The sequence below is a fragment of the Buteo buteo genome, chromosome 3 (genome assembly GCF_964188355.1).
Source record: "Buteo buteo chromosome 3, bButBut1.hap1.1, whole genome shotgun sequence".
Lineage (NCBI taxonomy): Eukaryota > Metazoa > Chordata > Aves > Accipitriformes > Accipitridae > Buteo > Buteo buteo.
The window spans coordinates 64,003,566-64,025,058 of record NC_134173.1 but is presented as its reverse complement, the minus strand read 5'-3'; the positions used below and the strand labels follow the sequence as shown (position 1 = coordinate 64,025,058).

Genomic DNA, 21,493 nt, shown 5'->3' with positions numbered 1-21,493 from the left:
CAATTGCTTATGATTTGCCAGATTTTAAACAAATTAGGCTGAAATTCTCCATGCTGGTTGCTTATTTTCTGCTGAACTGTCTGGGAAAAGTTTCATCAGAAGTCATTCAATCCTTTCTAAAAGAGCAACTGGGAAAAACTGCTTTGCCTATAGTGAAAAAATAATCCTGTAACTATATTACTAAGCAGCTGCGTGTTTTGCAAGGGAAAGGCAGGTACCTGACCACCTCTGAGGCCCCTCACTCAACACTCAGCACTAGTGGCGTGCCCAGGAGCAGAATGTCACTCCTTGGTTAGCTGAAGTCCCACAGCCCTGCTGAAGTCACTTGGAGGACTACATCCCTGTCTTGCATGTAACACAAGTGACGAGTCGGTTAAGGCTGACAACAGGCAGAATTAAAAAATGACACAGGGACTGTGAGAAGAGGCAGGGATGAAACACCAGCAAGGCATGCAGGGACTGAAAACACTACACAGAGGAAACTGGGACTGTACGAAAGAAAAAAAAGATGGAGCAGGGGGAATGGCTGAACCAGCATGCTATGGGAGGCTGGGAAAGGAATTAGATGGTGAAAACTGCGAGTGGGATGAGGAAGTGTGTGCGTGTGTGTGTGTTTGCATGCATGAGCATGTGCATACAGGCAGCCCAGCCCTCGCAGAACTGTAGAAGAAAAGGTAATGAACTGGGGGAGAAAAAAACAGGACAGAAAGTATCTAGGAGATAGCAAGAAAATTTTGTGAATCTTCTTTTTCAATAACCTTGTACATATACTTAATTTTGACAATTAGCTTTCAGCTTGTCACTGCTGAAAAATGTGTTTGAGGAAAGTCTGAAGAGCAGTACTAAAGGGTAAGGTAGAACTTTCTCAGCTGACTTGGGCATCTTACATTGTATCCATTTACTGTTCCCAAAACAGTGTATAAGAGCATGACCTGATTTTATCTCTTGTTCTTCCACTGCCTTGTGAAGAACCGGGACCCAACAGTGTTATTCATTTGTACCAAATCAAGCAGCGCTGTTTATGCTAGCACATACAAGTTGTACCTTTCCCTAAAAATCCTAATTTGGCTGGCTGGATCTCAAACTATCAGCTGGCCTCAGCCTGAGGATGAACTCAGCATTTTGGTGATGTAGCAAGGACCGAGTGTGTAGGTGAGGCTGTGTCCCGCAGGGGAACTTTGCCATTTGGAAGAAGTCACAAGCTGCATATTAGCGATGGCCCGTGGGTCACACCAGTGAGCCCTCTAGCCCACTGCTCTGTTTCCAACGGTGGCAAGAGGAGATGCTGTTTAGGAGGAACATGTGAGACTGGTTGTTATGTGCAGCCCTTTCCCCTAGTACGCAACATCCACAACAGTTGGATTAGGGATACTAGAGGGTATGTTCCTGCCTCATCCTTTTAGCATAAAGACCCATTAACTTGTCTAATCCCTTTTCTGAACATGCTAATACCGTCTGCCTCCACAAGCTCCTGGGTTGGCAAGCTCCAGAGGTGCACTGCCCACTGTGCGAGCGAGTACTTTCTTTTATCTCTTTTAAACTGATTTTTGCTAGTTGCCTCAAGTGCCCCTAGATCCCACACCAGGTTCTTGTAAACAAGTTATGTGTTTGGTTTAACCAGCACATTCATCATTTTGTAAATCATGATTATATCCCTCCATCACCCCCTTCATTCCAGAGCAGAGTCCCAGTATTTTCAGTCTTTGTAAGGCAGCAGCTTCAACACCTAAACCATTTTTGCTGCCCTTTAACTCTACTACAAGAACGCACCAGTTTTTTATATAGCAGCAACATTACACCCTCTGTCCTGTTCCTAATAACTTTCTTACAAGTTCCAACATTTTATTGGATTTTGTTTGCCATTGCATACTGAGCTGGTGATTTCAGAGAACCATCAGCAATGGCTCAGAGATCTCTTTCCTAAGTTGTAACTCTCAGTTCCAAGTCTGATATAGATAATTTTTTCCTAGATGCTTTACCCTGGATTTATCTATATTAAAGTTCATCTGCCACCTTTGAGCCAGCACAGTTTGGTGAAGTCCTCATGGCCTGCACAGAACTTGACTGTCTGAAAGAACTTAGTATCATCTGCAAACTCTGCAATGGCAGTGACTCCATGGTGTGAGCTAGTTCCGTTGCCATTTTAAATGAGTTGACTTGGTTAACTTTTATAGCTCCCTAGGAAAAAAAAATCCCTCCAAAATCCACTTAAGGTTTGAAGGCTAGTTTCCACTTCTCTAGCTTAGTGGAGATTCAATCACGAATGATTTATGGGGGTCAGTAAAGCCAAGTGTCCTGTAGGGAGAAGAGTGAAGGATACTGCCTCCAGCTGCCTCTTAGCTCCTCAGAAAAGGGACTTCGCTTTTTATTACTGTCCCGGGGGTTGTTCTTGATAAATATGAAATTTGTAGTATAACCATACTGACAGAAGTATGTGTCTGGCGCTGAGTTGTTGCTATGTCTGCTTATAATAAAAAGATGAAAAGGTAAGCCCCCTCCTTTCAGAGGAATCACCCAAGTTATAACGAGTATTCCTGACTGCGCTCCCGCGAGCTTTGCTTATTTAGAAACGGGGGTGCGCAGCAGCCCTGAAGCAGGACTGACGGAGGATGTCCCCAGCCCGGTGCCGGTCGGTGACGGCCGGTGCCGGTCGGTGCCGCCGGTGCCGGACGCTCCGAGGCTGCAGCTCCATCTACCGGTGCTCATTGCCCTGATCGCCGCGTTTTAGTCACGGGCTGCAAGTGACTGGTTCTCTTTGGGGGGGTCTTCGGTAATGAAAAGAGTTATGGTATGTAGGGAGGAGGTAAATCCACCGTGAATCTCTTCTCCCGATATCCTTTCAGCCAGCAGAGGTACTCGGATCGCTGGGAGACCCCCGTAACTTGGTGATATTGCAGCAATTCTTCATCTCAGGTTGATGTGACGGTGCACCTCAGGTACCCTGTCCAACATTGCCAACCCTAAGCCATTCACAACCCATGAGTCAGGTCCCCCAAAATAATGAGATTCTACAAGTGATGGATTTTATCTTGGAGTCTTCACACTTTCTAAGTCTGCCATGGCCACAAAGACTGTTTTTCCCTTAATGGCAGCAGCTATTCCAGCAGTAACTTATGCCAGCAGCAGGATCCTTAAGAGAAAAAAGCAAGTGACACAAGGCCAAGGAATTTGTAATACCATTTGTTTCAAAGGTCAGCTCTATTTAGTGCTGAGGGAAAATTCTGTTCTTACTTCCATTAGTGAAATTCCTCGCTGGTGACTGGACCTCAGAAGAAGTTGCATTTATGTAACTAAAAGAAAAATTTGGCCTCTTGTTCATCATGAAATTTCTCTCTGATGTAGCTCTGTCTTTTTCTAAGAAAATTTGCTCCAGCTAAGGCTCAGGCTCATTGTTTGACAGTTTCATTATTGGGGTATATTTCCTTCTTATACCAGGTCAGGGACTGAACCTTGGGCTTTGGCCCAGGAACAGCTGTCACTGCTATGGGTCACGTCAGGCATATCTTAGCACTCAGATGACACTTCTGTCCAAGTCTTCCTCCTTTCTGTCCTCCCGCTCATCCAGGGCACATGCTAATTGGAGCCAGGGACCGGAGAGGAAGAGGAGAACTATTCCTGCCCTTCTTCCAGCTCTTAGAGCTGGTACCAAGTTGGGAAGTGGACCTGGGAAATGGACCTCTGCTCCTGAATTTTGTGTTAAAGCATCTGGTGATGATTCACCTTGCCTCTTATTCAAACAGCCCAAGGCTCTAAGCTGGCCCTACAGGTTCCCCAGGGCTTCAGATCCCAGGCCAAGGTATTTACAGTTTGAAAAACAGGTATATTAAGGAGTCAAGAGCTGGATTCAGTGCCAGATTTAATGCAGGGGACAAATGGAGCCACGTACTAAGGTCTTAATCTCCTTTCTAATCAGTAGGCCTCCCACTCCATTTCTCCATTTGCCATAACTTTGTATGTTATCTTGGTGGAACCACCTTGAGACCATCTGTGCCCTTAGTGCTACTGAACAGTGAATCATATCCCAATACACCACATTAGTTTCTGGGTTGTCCAGTCTGTCCAGATCATGCTGCAGCTCCCTGCTTTCTTTGCAAAAACAGGGCAGAGGCAGGGAGGAGAAAAGATGTTTGTTTAGGTCTTACCATGGCATAGAGCTGTGACCTAGCTGGGGTGTTCACCTGGAGGCAGGTCTGGAAATACTTCCAGGTCATGAAATTTGGGAATAGTAAGACCCATGATATCATTAATTACATTATTAATTTATGCTAAAGTATGTTTTCCACCTGAAAAGTAATCACAAAGGAAAATGCCTATGGTCCTTCTGTGGGACAAAAAAGAGGCAGCTAAGTGTTTATAGAAACAAAACACTTTTTGCCTCATTAGTTTGTCTCATAAAGCTTATTGAACCTGAAACAACACCTGTAACAAAGTAATATTAAAAGCCAATCATTTGTGGGCGCTGCAAGTAGAACTGCCTAAGCATGTAATCAGATCCCTAGGAAGCCCCAGCACCTTTGTACAGGGCAGCGGGGCTGTGTGAGGTTCCAGCTCTGCAGCAAGAGGAGTGCAGAAGGTTCCTTTTCTCTGCAAAGAACCCTTCTGGGCTTGTTCTGATCCGCTGTTTATTGTGCCACATCACTGGTCCAGTGACATAGGTCACACCTTGCTGAGATTACCAGGAAAAAGTGTTTGGATGAGATTAAAATCTCCAGTGATTCTTTTAAAATTACTAGCAATGCTGCAATCATGTATGGATCCACAGGGCTCAGTTGTTGCACAAGAGCGTCTCTAGAGCCAGGCACAAGAGGTCTGACACCAGATGTGCTGGACATAAGCATATGAATATTTTGTCCACAGTCTCCAGAATCCTTACAGATATTTGCAATAATCCCACAGCAAGAAAGGTGTTAAAACCACACCTACACATAATCCGACTTGATCATTGTGTTCCCTTGAAAGGTAGCTTGACAAGTTAGTTGCCAAAACGCAGCTCAGGTTTCTGAACTGAAAGGTGCTGTGTCCTGGCAGGCTTAAGGCAGGTAATGTTTTGCTAATGCCAAGAATTTAGGGCTCAAACATGTTGTATAGGAGGAAGTAGCTGAAACCTGCAGATTCCTGAGGACCCGTTTCCTCTCTTAAGATGCAGGAGGTAGATCAACACCTCAAACAGCAACTCTGCGTAATGTATTTACAATTGGATAATCAAAATGTAAGGTCAGAACACCCAGAAACTAAGATGTTTGATCTAGGAATGCCAGTTTGGCACATTAAACCTCCCTTTGACTCATAATCCTTCACAAACAGTCATTCTACCTTTTAACCCCGTGTAACTAATTGCCGGAATAATACCACCATGGCAGAGACAGAAGTGGCACAGGTCACATACAATCCACGCTATACTGCTTCCTTCCTGCCCACAGCGGGCAGCAGCATGGGCTGCTGGGCAGGGCACTGACCTCTCACTTGAGGAACCAGGTTTCCTTTTCCTGCTTCACCACAGATCTCCCATGCGAGGCCTTTGGCAAACAAGCTGCTTAGTGTCTCTGTGTCTTGAGTTTCCCACCAGTGAAATGAGAATAGAACTTTTCCTCTTTCCAGGAGCACCTTCAGGATAAATACCGTAAATTCTGAGCTGGCCAGGTTAGAAGGGGGTTTAGATGAGCACCATAATGGACCAAAAACCCAGTGGGAGAAAGGGGAATGGTCATGCTGAACTCAACTTCAAAAAAAATATTTAAATACTTTCCATTGCCGTTTACTGATTCTAATACATCGGATTTGCTTTTTCTTCTGATGGTTTTCTTTGTGTCTCAACAAAGACCAATGTGTCATGACCAATTGTACAAAATACAGCTAAGAAAGAAATACAACATGCTCTCACTTTCAAGTTTTTCTTTTTGTAAGATTGAAAAAAGCAATGTCCTATTTGCATCTCAGTTTGAGAACTCATGGTTCACCATTATCCACAGACAAGACCTGGGAAGCCTTTCTGTACAGCTTGGACAGCCTGGCAACGGAGCATGAAATGCATCAGGACACTAGCGTTCAGAGACCAATTTCACAGTACATAGATAAAAATGGAACAAACAAGCTATCAGAGTTTTAAGCTCTCTTAACATTATTTTTTCAAATTCAGATAGGAAAATGATGAATGTCAACATTTTTTAAAGTTATAAAGCAAATGCAAAAGTACAATGATCAGAAGAAGTGCAACGTGACTCAGCACTGTCATCTGGTTTTGGAAGCTAAAGAGAAAGATGACACTGGTCTAGTGATTTTCCAGCGCTGCTTCTTTAACTTTCCATGAAGGGCACAGATTTGTGTGATCACTGGTTCTGTCTCTCTCACCTTTTACAGCTGTGTTTTACAGCTGCATTTTAAGGCAGCATTTTACAGCAGCATACCTTTACTCACACCAGGAGTTATAACCAATGTATACACCCAGAGAAATCATGAGAATCTGAATAGACTGATCCTGTATATATCAATAATGACTGCAGGACCTGTGTCACTTTTGGTTATTTCCAGGCATTCAGCGCGACAGAAGCAGAGTCAGGGCTTCTGTGAAGCACCTTGCTGTGCATATTTTCTGAGCATGTTCTAACAAAGTTTTAGCTTTTGAAAATGTGCACTTTCACTTCTTGTTAGCAATAAGCAACAAACTGGTACTTCTCTCTGCACCCTTTGAAGGAAAGTCTCCTTAGAGAGAGCTTATTTACCAGCAGCTACTACACAGTGGTATCCAAAATGCCATGAAATATTTTCCAATTCTAACAGTAAGGACCTGCATGGTATCTTAGATATTCCTGCACTGCAGCTTCACATCAAATTGAGATGTTTGATGAAAAGGCTATTAGGCATCTGTGGTTTCATTCCTTTCACCTTAAATTCACTGAGGTAAATTATCTCCCTATGTGCTCCCCTACTCTTTTCACTCTTTGGAGAGGGCTAAGCTTGTGTTCTTCAAGGTCATGGGCTTGAGGGAATTTTTTTACAGGGAAGAGTGAGATTTATTAGAACCAGCTACCACAAGGATTATGTGTTATTCCCATATCAGTATTTGCATACAGAAATCCCAGCATGCACATACCACTTCTGAGTCACACCTATCTTTTTAGCTCCCTGTATAACACAATACAAAATTAACTACTGGCTTTTTTCCTTTTTTTTTTTCTTTTTTTTTTTTTTGAAAAAATGTAACTGCTTGTCCTTCCTTAGATCTTCCTCAAAGTACAGCAAAACTCCATGCACACTAACATAAAATTTCCATTCTTTCACTCCTTTTTAGCTATGAAAGCCATTCTTCATTACTGTAGCTTTTACCTTTATCTCTTCTCTGCCCTTTGTTTGTCTTTGATACTTAAGAGGGAAAGTTCAGCCTCTTCTCGCTGTACAGTTTCCATGCTACGCTAACTACACTCTGCTATCCGGACTTCTATGAGTAGCTTAAGAGACTTGAATAGCACCCATCAGTCATGGCCTTTACACCTCGGGTTCAAACTCAGAGGTTAGATACAAATGCCAGCTAAACTTGGACGGCTTTTTAATTGACACCATGTGTGGGATTCATAGTCTGTAGGTTTAAATAGGTAAAAAGTTACAATCTTTCCCCCATCATCCCAGTTGGCTGCAGAGACTGTAGCTGTGGCAATCACAGTCTGTGGTATGCAGTGCACATCCAGGTCGCAGGATGCAGGAGAAACCACACAAAAGATCAGCACCCATTTGCAATGTTGTACAACCTTACTCTTCTCCACTAATATTCATGCTGTGTCCTGTAGCAAACCGCTATACAAAACTAGCACCAATGTAATTGTGTCTTCTCAAGAAATCTTAGCCTTAATTGTATATGTCTAGCATCAGGTCAGTCAAACTTGCAAGATAGTTTTTTGATACGTTCCAAATACAGAATTAAGAACCGGACTACTGCCATAAATATATTAAATAACTTTAATGCTGCTTAGCATAAGTCTTTGTTATATACTTTCATCCATATACTCCAGTGTAAATGTATTTTATACAATACGAAGTATTTTTAAAAGTATGTGACTCTAGATAAAATGTTCACAAAACAAATTTCAATGCAAGTAGAGAATCGGAAAAAAAAAATCTGCCAGAGTACAAAATCTTTGGAAGATAAAAATTTCAGAAAACAAGATATACAAAACCATTCCATTGCAGTAATTCAGGATGACTGAGTGGATCCAGTAGTCAGAAGGGCTGCCACTTACTGCTGCGTCATCCATGAGAACCTATCCTGGGTCAGCAGGGACTGCAAAGCACTACTGAGAGTGGCTGGCTCTCAGAGATCCTTGTACCTGACAAGTTTGATAAAGTAACCTTCATAGTAGACACCCTTGCTGGCTCAAGGAGAATGAGTAGGCCTGGGAATGAAGAAAGTCCTGTCTTCCCTTACACAACCACTGCTGGTCTCTGCAGAATATTCAGGTGCACTGGCAAGATGTGGTGAGCAAGTTGTTTTCTGAATGACAGGGAGCCTTTATTCTCCCAGGTTATCAATTTGGCACTATTCACAAGAGCAAAAATTATTTACTAGCATTATTTAAAAAAAAAAGTTACACCATCTGCAAAATGGCATAAGTATTAGGGAACAGAGCACAATGCTACCATTTAGTTTTGTTAAATTAATTTTCTGTATATAATGTTGCATGTCATTATACAACAGGGATATTCAAGGGAGGCTCAATTATACTTCATTCATGCCAAAAGCAAACTCCATAGTGGGCGGACTGCTTTGCATTCCACTGCTTTCAGTAAGATGTTGCATAGGCATCTGTCCAAATAAAAACACCTTTACAACACTGCAGGTTTAGAACACAACAAATAACACACTGCAAGAATTGAGGTCAGACATTATTCACCATCTGGTAACATTCCGTTCAAATTATATTGACTCACATAATAAGTAACAAATGCAGCACTTGAAGTAATAAAAACAAACAACAAAGTAAAACAGTGCAAATATTCCTGTTAAACAAAAATATACCATGTATATACACACACACCACAAATGCACTGTTTTGTTTTGCAGTATAAATAGATCTGATTAAGCTAAATTCCTAAAACAAGTGAACTACTGACTGACAGTCCCAAACAGTTTCCATCTATTACGGAATACAGTAAGTTTTAAGGGTCAGATGACTATAGCTGGATATGGCTATAAAAGAGTATCAAAAGATTTCACTGGATGGATATTTAAAATATTTTCTCTGTACATCAAAGTTAATAATATATATACTAAGTTGGTATTACAAAGTCAGCTTGGGGTCTGATCACGCAAGGAGCAGCGCACAGAAAACCCATGACTCTACAAGGAGCCTCAAGGCCCTACCTCTGTGGAATGCACTGTAATGCTGCAAAACACTTAAGGCCCAATACCAGGGCCTTAACAAGGGGGGAGCCTTCTAGCTGCGTATGCAGTTAACATGTTGGTTTAGTTTCCATCATCTTCCTTTTCTGATTTAGCACTGGAATTCTGTTTACCTGCTAATGACACATCTGTTTATCCCTGAACTCTGTAATACCATACAATAAGTATGCTTCTAATGAGTACACAATAGAAGTAAAAATTAGAAAGGGAAGAGATGGAAACTTGTTTTCTGTTAAGGAAATCCTGATTAGGTGTTATTTGCATTTCAGCACTTTAAAACAGATTTTAAGCAAAAAAAATCTTTTTGGAATTAGATTACAGTAAAACAGAGAAGTAGCACTTAGTTTGATCTGAAGTGGAGCACCCCGGCATTAACCTCTCTTCAACTGCTATAGCCTCCATCTCCTTAATGCCAGAGCTGTGCTGCAACCATAACAAACAGCTGTAGCAAAGGCAAAAATCTAGAGGAGGAGCAGGGAAAAAAAGAAGAAAAAAGAAAAAAGTGAATCACACATTATATTATTCTACATTTTTTTTCTATTCTAAATGAATACAGGAACACAAATGATTCAAAAGTTACCTCCCCCAGCCAAAATGCTTAAGGTAAGGATAGGTTTGGGTTCCTCTGAAGTTTTCTCAGGAACCTGCCTGTTATAACCCTATGTTATTGCTTTTAACTTGCTTGCTTCAGAAGACATTTTGAAATAGAATATGAAACAGAATGTCTGCATAAGTTATGGTACAAAGTAATCACGTGTGTATGTACACTGTGTATTTCAGTTTTCTCTTATCTAGACTGATCAAACATTAATCTCAGATTTGTTTCCAAGTGAATGCCTTTACCAGCAAATAACTAAGACAATATCCCTCTGAACAGCAGAACAGTTTTTCTTGCAGAAATATAGAAACAGCTTCAAATTTGGCCTCCTTGACCAGATAACCAGCCATTAGAACAACTTCCTGAGAAATGCCAGGAAGTTGTTATTGCTCAAGAATTGAATTGAATAGATTTGAACTGAAGGTCATGCCACAGTAAACTTGCACACATAAGGTAAACCAGAAGGAAGAAATGAGAAACTGAATTGTTGAAAAAAATAGTTTCTCATATTGTCCAGTGCTAACGATAGATTCTGTCTCTTAGAACACAGAATTCAATAGTATCATAACAACACATCCCTTGCTTTCCATACAACTGTTAATTTGACAATTAAAGTTTTGAATAGATAGTACACCATAGAACTATCACCTGCATAAAATGAACATATATATTTTTAATTACAGCATACAAAAGTAATTTAAAAAAAAGTTAGAAACCTTTTGTTTTTTTCCATGTAGATCACAGGACTGTTTTAATGAAGTGTTTCAAAGGACTACAGTTTTTTTTCTGTATGTCATGACTTTCTAATTATATACTTTTGGAAAAAAAGAAAAGACACTAAAGACTACAGTTTTCTGATTCACCATTTCCCAGCATCTCTTAATTAAAAATACTGAGGCAAGTTACAGAAGTCTCCTCCTCCCCTATCTTGACAGGGATTTGAGGGGCTTGAAGAACTGAATGCTCCTTTGGAAAAATAGTATGGAACTGGGAAAAGGTCTCTTGGAGCCCACAGTATCCTGTTGTCAGACAAAATGACTGAAGTGACCATGTATTCAGCGAGATCTGAGCACAATGAACAAGGATTGAAGGGCTACACTTAAGGGTAGAATTTGAGACACTTGCTTAGTATAAAGTCCTCCCTTAGTTCAGGCACAGCTATGAGACCTCACCTCTGCCCTTGTGCCATATAGCCAGGGATCAGATGTGCTCAAGTGTGTTACTGGCAAGTGGGTAATGGTGAGCCACTCTGGACTTGGAGACTGACATGCCCACCTCACCCCTTCGGAGACTAGCTCGCCAAAGCAAAAGGCCTTTCCTTTTTATTCTCCTCTTCCACAGAGAATGTGAACCTTACACCTCACATTCATCTGTTTTTATCTTAAGATGAACTGAAGGTGTTTACTGTGCAAAATTTATGGTGTATTTAGTTTTAAGGACAACAGATATCCCCAGAGGGTTTTAGATGCTTAATAAATATATACATATAAATATATATGCAAGACCCTCTGGATGGTACAAAAAAACAAGAGCAGTAGTTTCAGTTCTTTAAGTTAAGCTTACTGGCACACCTCTACTTGCCCTTCAGGAGTCCAGCCAGGGAGAAAGCTAGAACCTGGTATATTTTCTGACTCAGCTATGCACACCCACATCATCAGATACAGTGATGATGCAACTACAGTGAGAAAAATGCAGTCTGAGCTTAGGCTATCAATAAAAGCACTCTAATCCTTGCCATAAGAGGCAGTAGGGCCCTTACAGATAACTTTTATGACTGATGTAGTAAGTACCTATCCGGAGCTTTACAAGGAGCTAGTCCAAGGTTTTCTCCCCATGACGTGTTCAGAACTATCTAAATGATATAAGAAAAGCAACTGAAAGTTTGAGCACAGGCATGAAATTCACACCTGATGTTTTGATGAAGGCTCAGTTGTTATCTTTTTCTTCTATTCTAATAACCAACATTGCTCTTACAAAATATCTCTTCTAAAAATTATAAGCTGTAGTGATCATATATTTAAAACACTATAGTGAAGAGTAGCAACTAAGCAGCTATCACATTAGCATTAGCTTATTCCAATATTTTTTGCATGTCACTGTTAGGCATTGTTTGTTGCTCTCAAACATAATCCTTTCTCTCACGGCTCCTCTTTCTATTCCAGCTTGCTGTTAAGTTCCCAAGTTGAATGGTTGGCTACAAGGACTTACAAAGACTTCTGTTCCCCAGATAAAAATATATGAAATACATACCGAGGCTGCTATGCTTATGTTATATTCATGATCAGCTAGAAGCTTCTCTTGTGTGGTGGAATTGAATTTGCGGGGAAAGTAATGCAGAGATGTAGTTGCTGCTTGCAGTAGAAAAGCTCCAAAATAAAAGACAAAAGTAACCCCATGGAAAAGAAAATCCTGAAAAGCAAATAACAGAATCAGTCTGGGCTGCAATACATATCTAATTCTTTTAGTCTCAATACAAATGAAACCCAACACTGAAACATGAATCGAGCACTGATTACAATAACTTTAGAGAAGCAGTGTTAAATCCATCTGAGAGCTTAACCTGGACATGTTTTCACAGCTGCCTGCAATTATAAGCAACTTATGAACTTCATCTATATGTACATATGCTGACCTTTCAGATCACTTTAAAGCTGTTAGAGCTTACAGAACTCCCCCTTTGTACAGCTTAGATAAAAAATGAAGGGACATACAGGCCAACTTTATCACAATTTAAGCAGTACAATACAAGCTTGCAGTCCCCCAAATCCCTTCTCAGCTATAACCTAAGCTCCAGATGTCCCCCCTCCATGCTTAGATTTTGCTTCTGTAAATGCCCAGAAACACCTCAGCCTTGAAAGCGCTGAAGTTTGCTTCCCGATACAAGCGGAATCCAAGAACTGAGGCATTTCCTCAACTCTCTCTGACTTGGCTCTACCCAAAATAGAGTAATTTGGAAGTACTTAATGATACTGTGGAATAAAATGCCTGAGACTTGAGAGGACAGGAGTTAGGATTTACTTTAAATATGCTTCTCTCCTGGCCTCCTCTGGGAGATTCCCTCCTCTGTGGTGAATGCTAGCTGAACACAAGGTTTAAAAATCTAACTCTCATTTCTGGATTCTATTAGTGGAGGACATGAAAAAGCAGCTCTGGTGCCTAAATCTCTTCGTGGGTTGTATTTCAGAGTTCAGTGTTCCATGCAGCAAGATCCAAGACATGTTCCATTACAGTATTAAAATGTCTAAAATATTCTTCCAACATCTTCTGTTGTTGAGTCTGCAAAGTTGACATTTGCACTCAGTTCCTGAGTCCATACAACGTATACTTTGTGCCTATACCTATGCAGGTCTGCAAAAGCCATAGACACAATTTTTAAAATCATACAAAAATATATGTATGCTTTTTGGTGATATCCACGTTATACAGTCTATCTCCAGCACTAATTAATTCTTCATACACTTTTAATTCACTTGAGTGCAATGGACTACCAGTATGCCAAGAGTGAGAACTCGGGGTACACGATGTGCGAGTCCATCACAGCAGCAGACAGCATTCATATGCACTGGAAATTACTGTGCAACATCCATACCTACTGACTGTCTTATATCAAAGTGGGAATGTGCTGCATTTCCCCACTTAGAGAATTGTTTCTTCATAGATGCAAGATTCTCTTTTTATTGAAAGAATTTTCTTTTCAAACTCATCAGTTGTTCCATATTTGATAGCAGCTAAAGCTACTTAAATCACACCCTAGTCAGTTTTGGCAAGTTACGATATAAGCTGCTACTACAGCTTCCCATTCCACTTAGATCACGAAATAATTTTCTCTTAACTAAGAATCATTTCAGCTTAGGTCATAGAGTGTATTGCTTTTCTTAATGACTGCTAATTACTGGGAATCCAAGTTTTGGCAAAACAACTGCAGTAATTCCCAACTTCTGGTTTTCCATCCTGGCTGGGTTGGGGTTTTTTTCCATTTTTTAAAAACAATTACTTCCTCTTGGAGTATTCACCAGGAGGCCCCACTGACATCAACAGAACTGAGAAGATAAGAGGGCAGAGGGTGGCTTCCTGACCTAGCTGGATAGCCTTTACGTGCTAGGCTTGCCAGATCTCAAGCTTTGGGCATAGGACACATTCCCTCAGTCTCTAGCTCTGTTGTAATGCCTGTACCTCATAGAAAAAAATACAAGGGACCTACTCCAGCATGAGAGTGCTGAAGCATCGGAGAAGCTGCAGTGCTCTGCTGCAGCTGGGGGAGGCACTTCTCCCCACCAGATGCTTACTGTTGTGGCTTCCCCCCACTCACTCGAGGTGGCAGGCAGACAGACACACACATCTTTCACGCTACCGCCTGCATGCACCACGTCAGACTGCATGCCAGTGTGTGTTCACTGTGTGACAAATACTGGACCCCATATCATGGCCTGACATACCCATTTCATAGCACAGGATTCCAGCAACTTGAAAGGTCTGTGTAAACGCATGGGTAGTCAAGGACATCCATTATTCTTGGGCTGCTAAACAGCTAGCGTGCAACTATGCCAGTGTTACCAGCTGTATGCTTTTGGCACCAGTGCTCATGAAGGAGCACAAATAGCTCTATGAGGAAGACAGTGCTGACTGTGTACAGGAGAGGTATTTTCAGAAGACAAACTCTTTCATTTCCTTCATTCTCCTGCCAAAGCCTCTAATTTCCTTCTCCTGGCAGCAATTACAGTGAAGCTATGTAGCATCAGTAAGGTTTCACATTCGTATGGTTATGGTTTCTGTGACCAAAAAACCCAAGATCTTAGGAGGGAGGGTTTTTTGGTTTTTAGTGATTGTTAGCATGGTGCCTAACTCTCCCTTGCCTCCACACTTGTATAATGATTGAAACCTCATACAAAGTGTATGTAAAACACTACAAGAACTGCATGACATTTTAGTTGACATCTAATTTTGTAAATGAGTATGTTGTGAGTCAGGCTGTAAAGGACAGTATTTATCATACCATCTGGTTTAATACAGTGATGTACAAAGTGATGATGTACCTCCATAAGGTCCATATTTCCCCCCATCTTTTCACTGTATAGTATCTTTTTTTTTAAGTATCTGTATTAGTATCAATGGAGCTACTTACGACATAAGGTATTACTAAACACAGGGCTGTCAGAAGCCCATGCTATTTTTCAAACTTACATTTAAACTCCTGGAGTCTTAAAACACATTTGTTCATGAATCTCTACATGAAGCTATAGTACTCCAATATAACTAAGCCATGATTCTTCCCATTTTTGACCTAATGTAATGACCTGTAGCTTCCAAGTTCTATTGTAAATTTAATTTATGAAATAGCAGAAACCCTGTGTTTATCTAAATACATGCCAACCTAAACCAAGGAGGTACACCTTTTTATTTTATAGTAATAAAAATAGTTTTAGTGTTTCTAGTAATTATTTATTTGCAACAGAAGGTAAAAAATCCTTGTTAAGTGCTGCTAAGGAGTTTAGTGCCAACGAGTTACAGAACATTTGGGTACCTGAAAATAGTTGTCAAATGGTCTATATAGTGTTATTTTTGTTGACAGCTGGATTTCTGCTACCGTATTAGAGATAAAATGATTCACTCTGCATTTATTTAAGATGTTGACTTAGTTATGACAGCTTTTTATATTAGAGTCCCACAGATGCAGCTTTTATACAAGTCAGTAGCAATTTCCTGACATAGAAAGTTTTTCAGTAATTTATCATATACAAGGGGACAAAATTAACAGAACAACAAATCCCTGCCAGCATCAAGTAGCCAATGTGTAAGACACACTTACACAATTGTTATAAGATGAACATTTGTACAGCATTTTCAATCTACAAAAGGCTATGCCTTCACCCAGCAACTCTTAAATACATGCACGATTGTAAATTGTCAAACAGTTTCAATGAAACCCAGGACACTATTAATTTACTTAAGTTATGCACATGCTCAAGGGCTTTGTTGCATCATAACTTGTGAGGATGTCACAGCATAAATCCCTGCAAAAGTTTCTATAATTGTAACTCATTATTAGCCTAATTACTGCCTGTATTGTGCTGGAAAGCTGATACTATATGTATATGTATTTGCCATCAAAGTGCTAAAGTTTTTTTTTAATAGAATCCAGTCTGTTACCACTGATGGGCTTTGAAGTTATCAGTTAGAGCCCCAAACTCATGAAGCTCTAAAATTTGCTTTAAAGACCTTTTGTTTTAAGGGACTATCCATGAATAACTTAAACAGATAAATAATCACGGATGTTGATACTGAAGCACGCAATTCCAGCTATGATCAAGAAAAGTGTCGATAGGAAAACTAAGCCGCATAAGAGGAAGGTGAAGGTGAGCAGCAGTTACAAACAGCCATACTTTAATGTTTTAGAAGTTCTGGTCCTTTTGGAAGTTTTTTTTGGAAATTCCCATTCTGATCGCAATTTTGGCACCTCTTATTATTTACTTCCAGTAATATAAGAAAGAGTGATACCATCTCATGCTCAACTACTGAGCGCTAAAAACTCACAGTAAAAAACAGTTAATGACAACAAAGGAGTACATAAATTAGCAGACAATAACCTGAAGTATCCGCACGGTTGGTAAAAACTGGAGCCAACAGCTTCCCTTTTTTAATAGGAAGGTACAGTCTGTGAGAACTACTGGCACAAACTGTAACAATCCATTATGGCAAGAATCAAGCCTTGTCTTCACAACGAAGAAAAGCTCAGCAGAGTATAATGATATCTGTAGTCTCATCAGGCTTCCTCTAAGAAAGATAAACATTAAGTCTCCTAAAAAGATGTTACGCTATATCGAACTACAGGTTACGCTGTCTTTGACTACCTAAGGTCTAACAGCCACTCACCAATACTGCCCTAGCTTTAAGGAATTGACCCAAAAGTCAGCAGAAGACTTTCTTGGGAACTGGAGGAGACTTCGTGGGTGCTTTCGTCCAGTCCATGCTATCTTAGACAACCACATCACGCAAAATATTCACAAACGTATCACTTCCTTTACAATATTAAATATATCTTTCTACCCCTCGTTATTCACAGGGTGTTACTACCACTTCCCTGGTAGTCAGAAAATATTTTCCGATTTCCAGTCCACAATTATTTCTGGCCAGTTAAATCAATTTGTTGTCATGCCTTGTTAAACTAGTCCTCTTCCTGCTGCTCATGCATTTTATGTACTTGTAGAGGACAAGTATACTCCTCCAATCAGTTTCAAAACCTGGGCTCTTTCAGCCTCCATCATAAAAAAAGGACCTGTAATTCCTCCGTAATCCTTGTAGCCCCACTCTTTCCAGTTTTGAATTCCACTGTTTTGAAAACTTTCCACTAAAACAGATGGTCAGGCATCAAGACTTAGGATCAGTACTTCTCATGAAATGATTTTCAGTTTATAAAACAAAGGGAATCCTTAAATAAAGCAAAAAAACTTACCGTCTGGTTCCAGTTGAGAGCAATTCTATTTGCATAACCGAAGAGGAACACACACAGGAACACAACAGACAGGAACCATGCAGTCACCGCTACAAACATTACCCATCCCTGCAGTAGTGGCAGTGGAACTTGGGTAGAAGCTACCAAAATCCAGACTATCGTTCCAAACAGCTGCAAGGAAAGGAATACAGACAATGAACCAAGAGATAACTTTTATTCAGTCCTTTCTGCCCAAGAACTTATATCACACATAAACACATCCTCAGATTACTTTTAGGAACCAAGAGGAAACACTTCAAAAGTACTCAGAGAGCCCAAGGGCCATTCTCAGAAATGATAGGCAGTAAGTGGCGGTAAGACAAAGCCACTCTGAAATTCTTAAAAGCTCTTAAAATAGTCTTGAAAATAGGATTTACAAACCCAGGTGACTTGCCTGCTGCTGCTGAAAATTTTACCCTCTCATTTTGAGGGAAATATAAGAAATGTGAAAACATGGTTCACATATGCGCGTACAAATCTCTCTATATATTCTAAGGTTAGCATGACAAGGATGTACATCAGATTTGGAGTCAATCTCATACTGTTTAGCTTTGTAGTCCTAATCAGATGAGATCCAGAAAAAGAGATGAAACTGCATCCTCTTTTTCAATGTATTTGTAATAAAAAGCTGAAAGCAAACACATTAAGCAATAAACGGAAAGAAAAAACTAGAATACAGAATAAGAATTATGTTGTAATGACTAGAAAAACATACAGCTTTCCAGAATTATGATAACCCAGGGAAGAATTCAGCACTGCCAATTTTCTTTTCAGCATACTGATTGCAGCGATTGAGTGGTGGGGATGCTGTGCTATGATGGGCTGATGGAGAATTTACGTACTGTAAGGCTTGCCTGGTTTAATCAACTCTTGGCCTAAGGAAGAGTACTATTTCTCCCTGCAAATCTTGCCTCTTTATAAAAAAGGAAAACTGAAGAAAATCGTAATTGCCATCTGAAGTATGTTCACTTACTACAGAAAGATTTAACTTCATAATCCAAACGGCTGCGTAGTGAAAGCTACAATCAATTTCCAAGTAAGTTACTACTTTCCTTTTTAAATTCTACAGATTTACAACTACAAAGTCAGAGGTTACATTTTCAGATTCAGAGAACTTTCTTTTGAATCAAGGTTGGATGAGAGATACCTTTCAAAAGATGCCTGCTATAAAAATTGTTGGTTCCTCTCTTGTGTTACATTGCAGCAGCATCTATGTAAAGATGCATTGCTAGTCTCATTTCAAAACTCCCAAGGGTTTATGTATTAGCCTTCAGGTTGTTCTCTAGGGTTCCTTTTTTAGCTGCTGTGAAGAACCAAACTTTCTCTAGTTTCACAAGGCTGCAGGTGCAAGTCTGTTACTCAGAAACCAGATAGTGATGGGCAGCGAGGAAGCAAAAGGGGTAGCAGAAAGTGTCTGTTAAACAAAAAGCAGACACATGAAATGTTTTCAGTATTTTGAATGTGCAACCTTGCAGACTTCTTTAAAAATAAATTTAGAAATCTACCGTAGAGACTGCTAATCTCAGCACCCACTGTTGCGCCATTTCTCTCATACTACACCTGTTCACTTCAACTCGGCTGTCAGATGTGTAATAGGTTGGCCAATCTAATTAACCTTCTGTCCCTACTGACTCAGGGCCTGATTTAGCGCCTGGCCTTGTGCTCTGAGCTCTCTGCTCAGGTGCAGTTTTATGGCTTGCAGGGTGGGATCCATCTCACAGACTGGGACCCAAGCAATATTCTGCTCTGACCCCAAGGGGAAAAAAAAAAATAATAAAATCAGACGAGTTCTGCCAAGGTATTTTTTTTTTTTCTCCTGCTAATTAGTACCACAGCTCTGCAGAGCCTCATACACAGCCTTGGCTCAAAGGTCCTCAGCCCTCTGTACACCAATAAGGCCTTACATGCACACGAAATCAAACACACTCGCAGGAGTTTGCACAGGACCTGTAACCCACGCACACAGGCAAAAACCAGTGTAACCCTCCATGGTTGAGTTTTTGGGTCTGGGACTCTGTGTGACTCAGTCCTCGACGGCTCAAACCACCCCCGCGAAACCCACCTCAACGGGCCTCCTGCCGCCGCCCGGCCGGGGCGGGGGGAAGCGCCGCCACCGCCCGGCCGGAGGTGAGCGAACACGCCGGGGCAGGGGGGAGGGAGCGGCGACGGGTCCCGCTGCCCTTCCCGGCACAGCCCCGCGTCCCAGACCTCGGCCCCGGGGCCGGAGCGGGGCAGCCCGGGGGCTCCCCCCCCGCCGCAGCCTCGGCCGCCCGGGGGCTCCCCCCCCCGCCGCAGCCTCGGCCGGCCGCGCCTTTCCCGCTCGCAAAATGGCAGGTGAGGAGCGCGGGCGACGCGGGGCCGCCGCTCAGGCGGTCTCCGGGCAGAGGCACGGCCCCCCCCGGCTCCGGGCACCACCGCCGACGCGGGGAGGAGACGGGCGCAGGGCAGCGGGGCGCGGAGCCGCGGCGGGGCGCTGAGGGGAGGGAAAAGCGCGGGAAGGCCGGTGGCCGGCCGCCCTCCCTCCCTCCCTCCCTCCCCGCACTCACGATCTCCAGGAAGATGACGGCTCCCGAGTAGGTGCGCAGGATCTCCAGGCCGGAGGGCAAAGTGACCCGGGGGGGCGGGAAGTAGGCAGCGGGGTTGGGGGGCGGCGGCATGGACGAGGCTCCCCTGGGCAACATGTTGCTGTGGCGGCGGCTGCTACCGAGCGCGGCGGGGACGGCCGAGCCGCGACCAGGTGGGCGAGGAGGAGGAGGAGGAGGAGGAGGAGGAGGCGGCGGCGAAGGAGGGAGCAGGTGCGGGCGAGCCTGTGCGCGCCGCCCCGGCCGCCTCCCTCCTGCCCGCCCCAGCGCCGGCCCGGGCCCGCCCCGCCACCTTGTCTGGCCTCGCCCGGGCCTGGGCGGACGTCCCCGGTGTGCCGGGGAGCGGACCCTGCCCCGCGCTTCACCGCGCCCGGCCGGGCCCCCGGGCCGCCCTGGACGGAGGCCGCGGCGGGGCGGGCGGGCAGGGGCAGTCTCGCCCGGCGGTGGGGCGGGCTGGAGGGCGCTGCGCCCCGGGCCGGGCCGGGCCCCCCGGCTGCCCCGAGGAGCCGTGCCGTGTCCCGCCGGTGGCTTTCGGCTTCCCCGGGAGGGCTGTGTTTGCGCCGGAGCGCAGCGCTCCTCCTTCGCAAGTCCCGAGCCGGGGCCAGACAGGCTTAGGGCATTACGTCCTAATGCCAGTTTGCAAAAGGTTGTTATTTACCTCCTGGTTACGGATATTTGAGGCTTCAAAATTACGAGGTTGCTTTTTTTTTTTTTTTTTAAAGGAACCTACAAGGTTGCCTATTCAAAATACCGAAAACATTTCGTGTGTATTTTCTTTTTGTTTAATCTGACTCAACTGAGCACAACTGCTTAAAAGTAGTAGAAAATGTTTGTTTGATGTAAAATTTTGGGTAGGTGAGGGTCTAGAAAGGTACGTGTTCATCAGACCACTTACAACGTATTTTCTCCTGCCTCTTAGTGTAAATACCATCCCCAGATGAAGGATGTGGCATCATCCAGCATTTTTGTTTTTCCTCCTTGTATGACTTAGGATGGGGTGTCCTGGCACTGGGATGACTAAGCACTGTTTCCCCTGGTGTTATCCTGTGCAGTGTTTCTGGGTGTTTATCCTCAACATATACAGCTGCAATTTTAAAGGTTACATTTTAAGAAGGTTTCAAGCAAGTATAGGCAGCTGCTCCCGAGGTTGAACCAGCTAGGGTGTTAACGTTGTATTCCTTTGTTTTTGGATGCGTGATGTTTCTCAGTTGTGCTTTTGTGATGACAAGAAATGCCTCAGCCTGAGATGCCTGTCTTCCCCACCCGAGGCCAAGCTCTAGGTGGGGAGCTGTTGGCTCCTCTAAACACAGCTCATCTGTGCTTCCAGCATACCTAGTAGATAAATAGGTTTGGGACGCTTCTAAAATTCAGTAACAGCCACTTAGCTTTGAAATTGTCATGGTTTAACCCCAGCTGGCAAATAAGGACCACAC

General features: G+C 42.7%; 1 protein-coding gene across 1 annotated transcript; it reads right to left on the bottom strand.

Moving 5' to 3' along the window:
• Positions 1-7,960: 7,960 nt before the first annotated feature.
• On the bottom strand, positions 7,961-20,181 carry MAL2 (mal, T cell differentiation protein 2). The gene is made up of 4 exons (XM_075024401.1): positions 20,025-20,181; positions 17,440-17,610; positions 12,240-12,398; positions 7,961-9,852 (listed from the first exon to the last, which is right to left on the bottom strand). Exons 1-4 carry the CDS (start codon positions 20,157-20,159, stop codon positions 9,781-9,783), a joined length of 537 nt encoding a protein of 178 aa, XP_074880502.1. The 5' UTR covers positions 20,160-20,181; the 3' UTR covers positions 7,961-9,780.
• Positions 20,182-21,493: the final 1,312 nt, after the last annotated feature.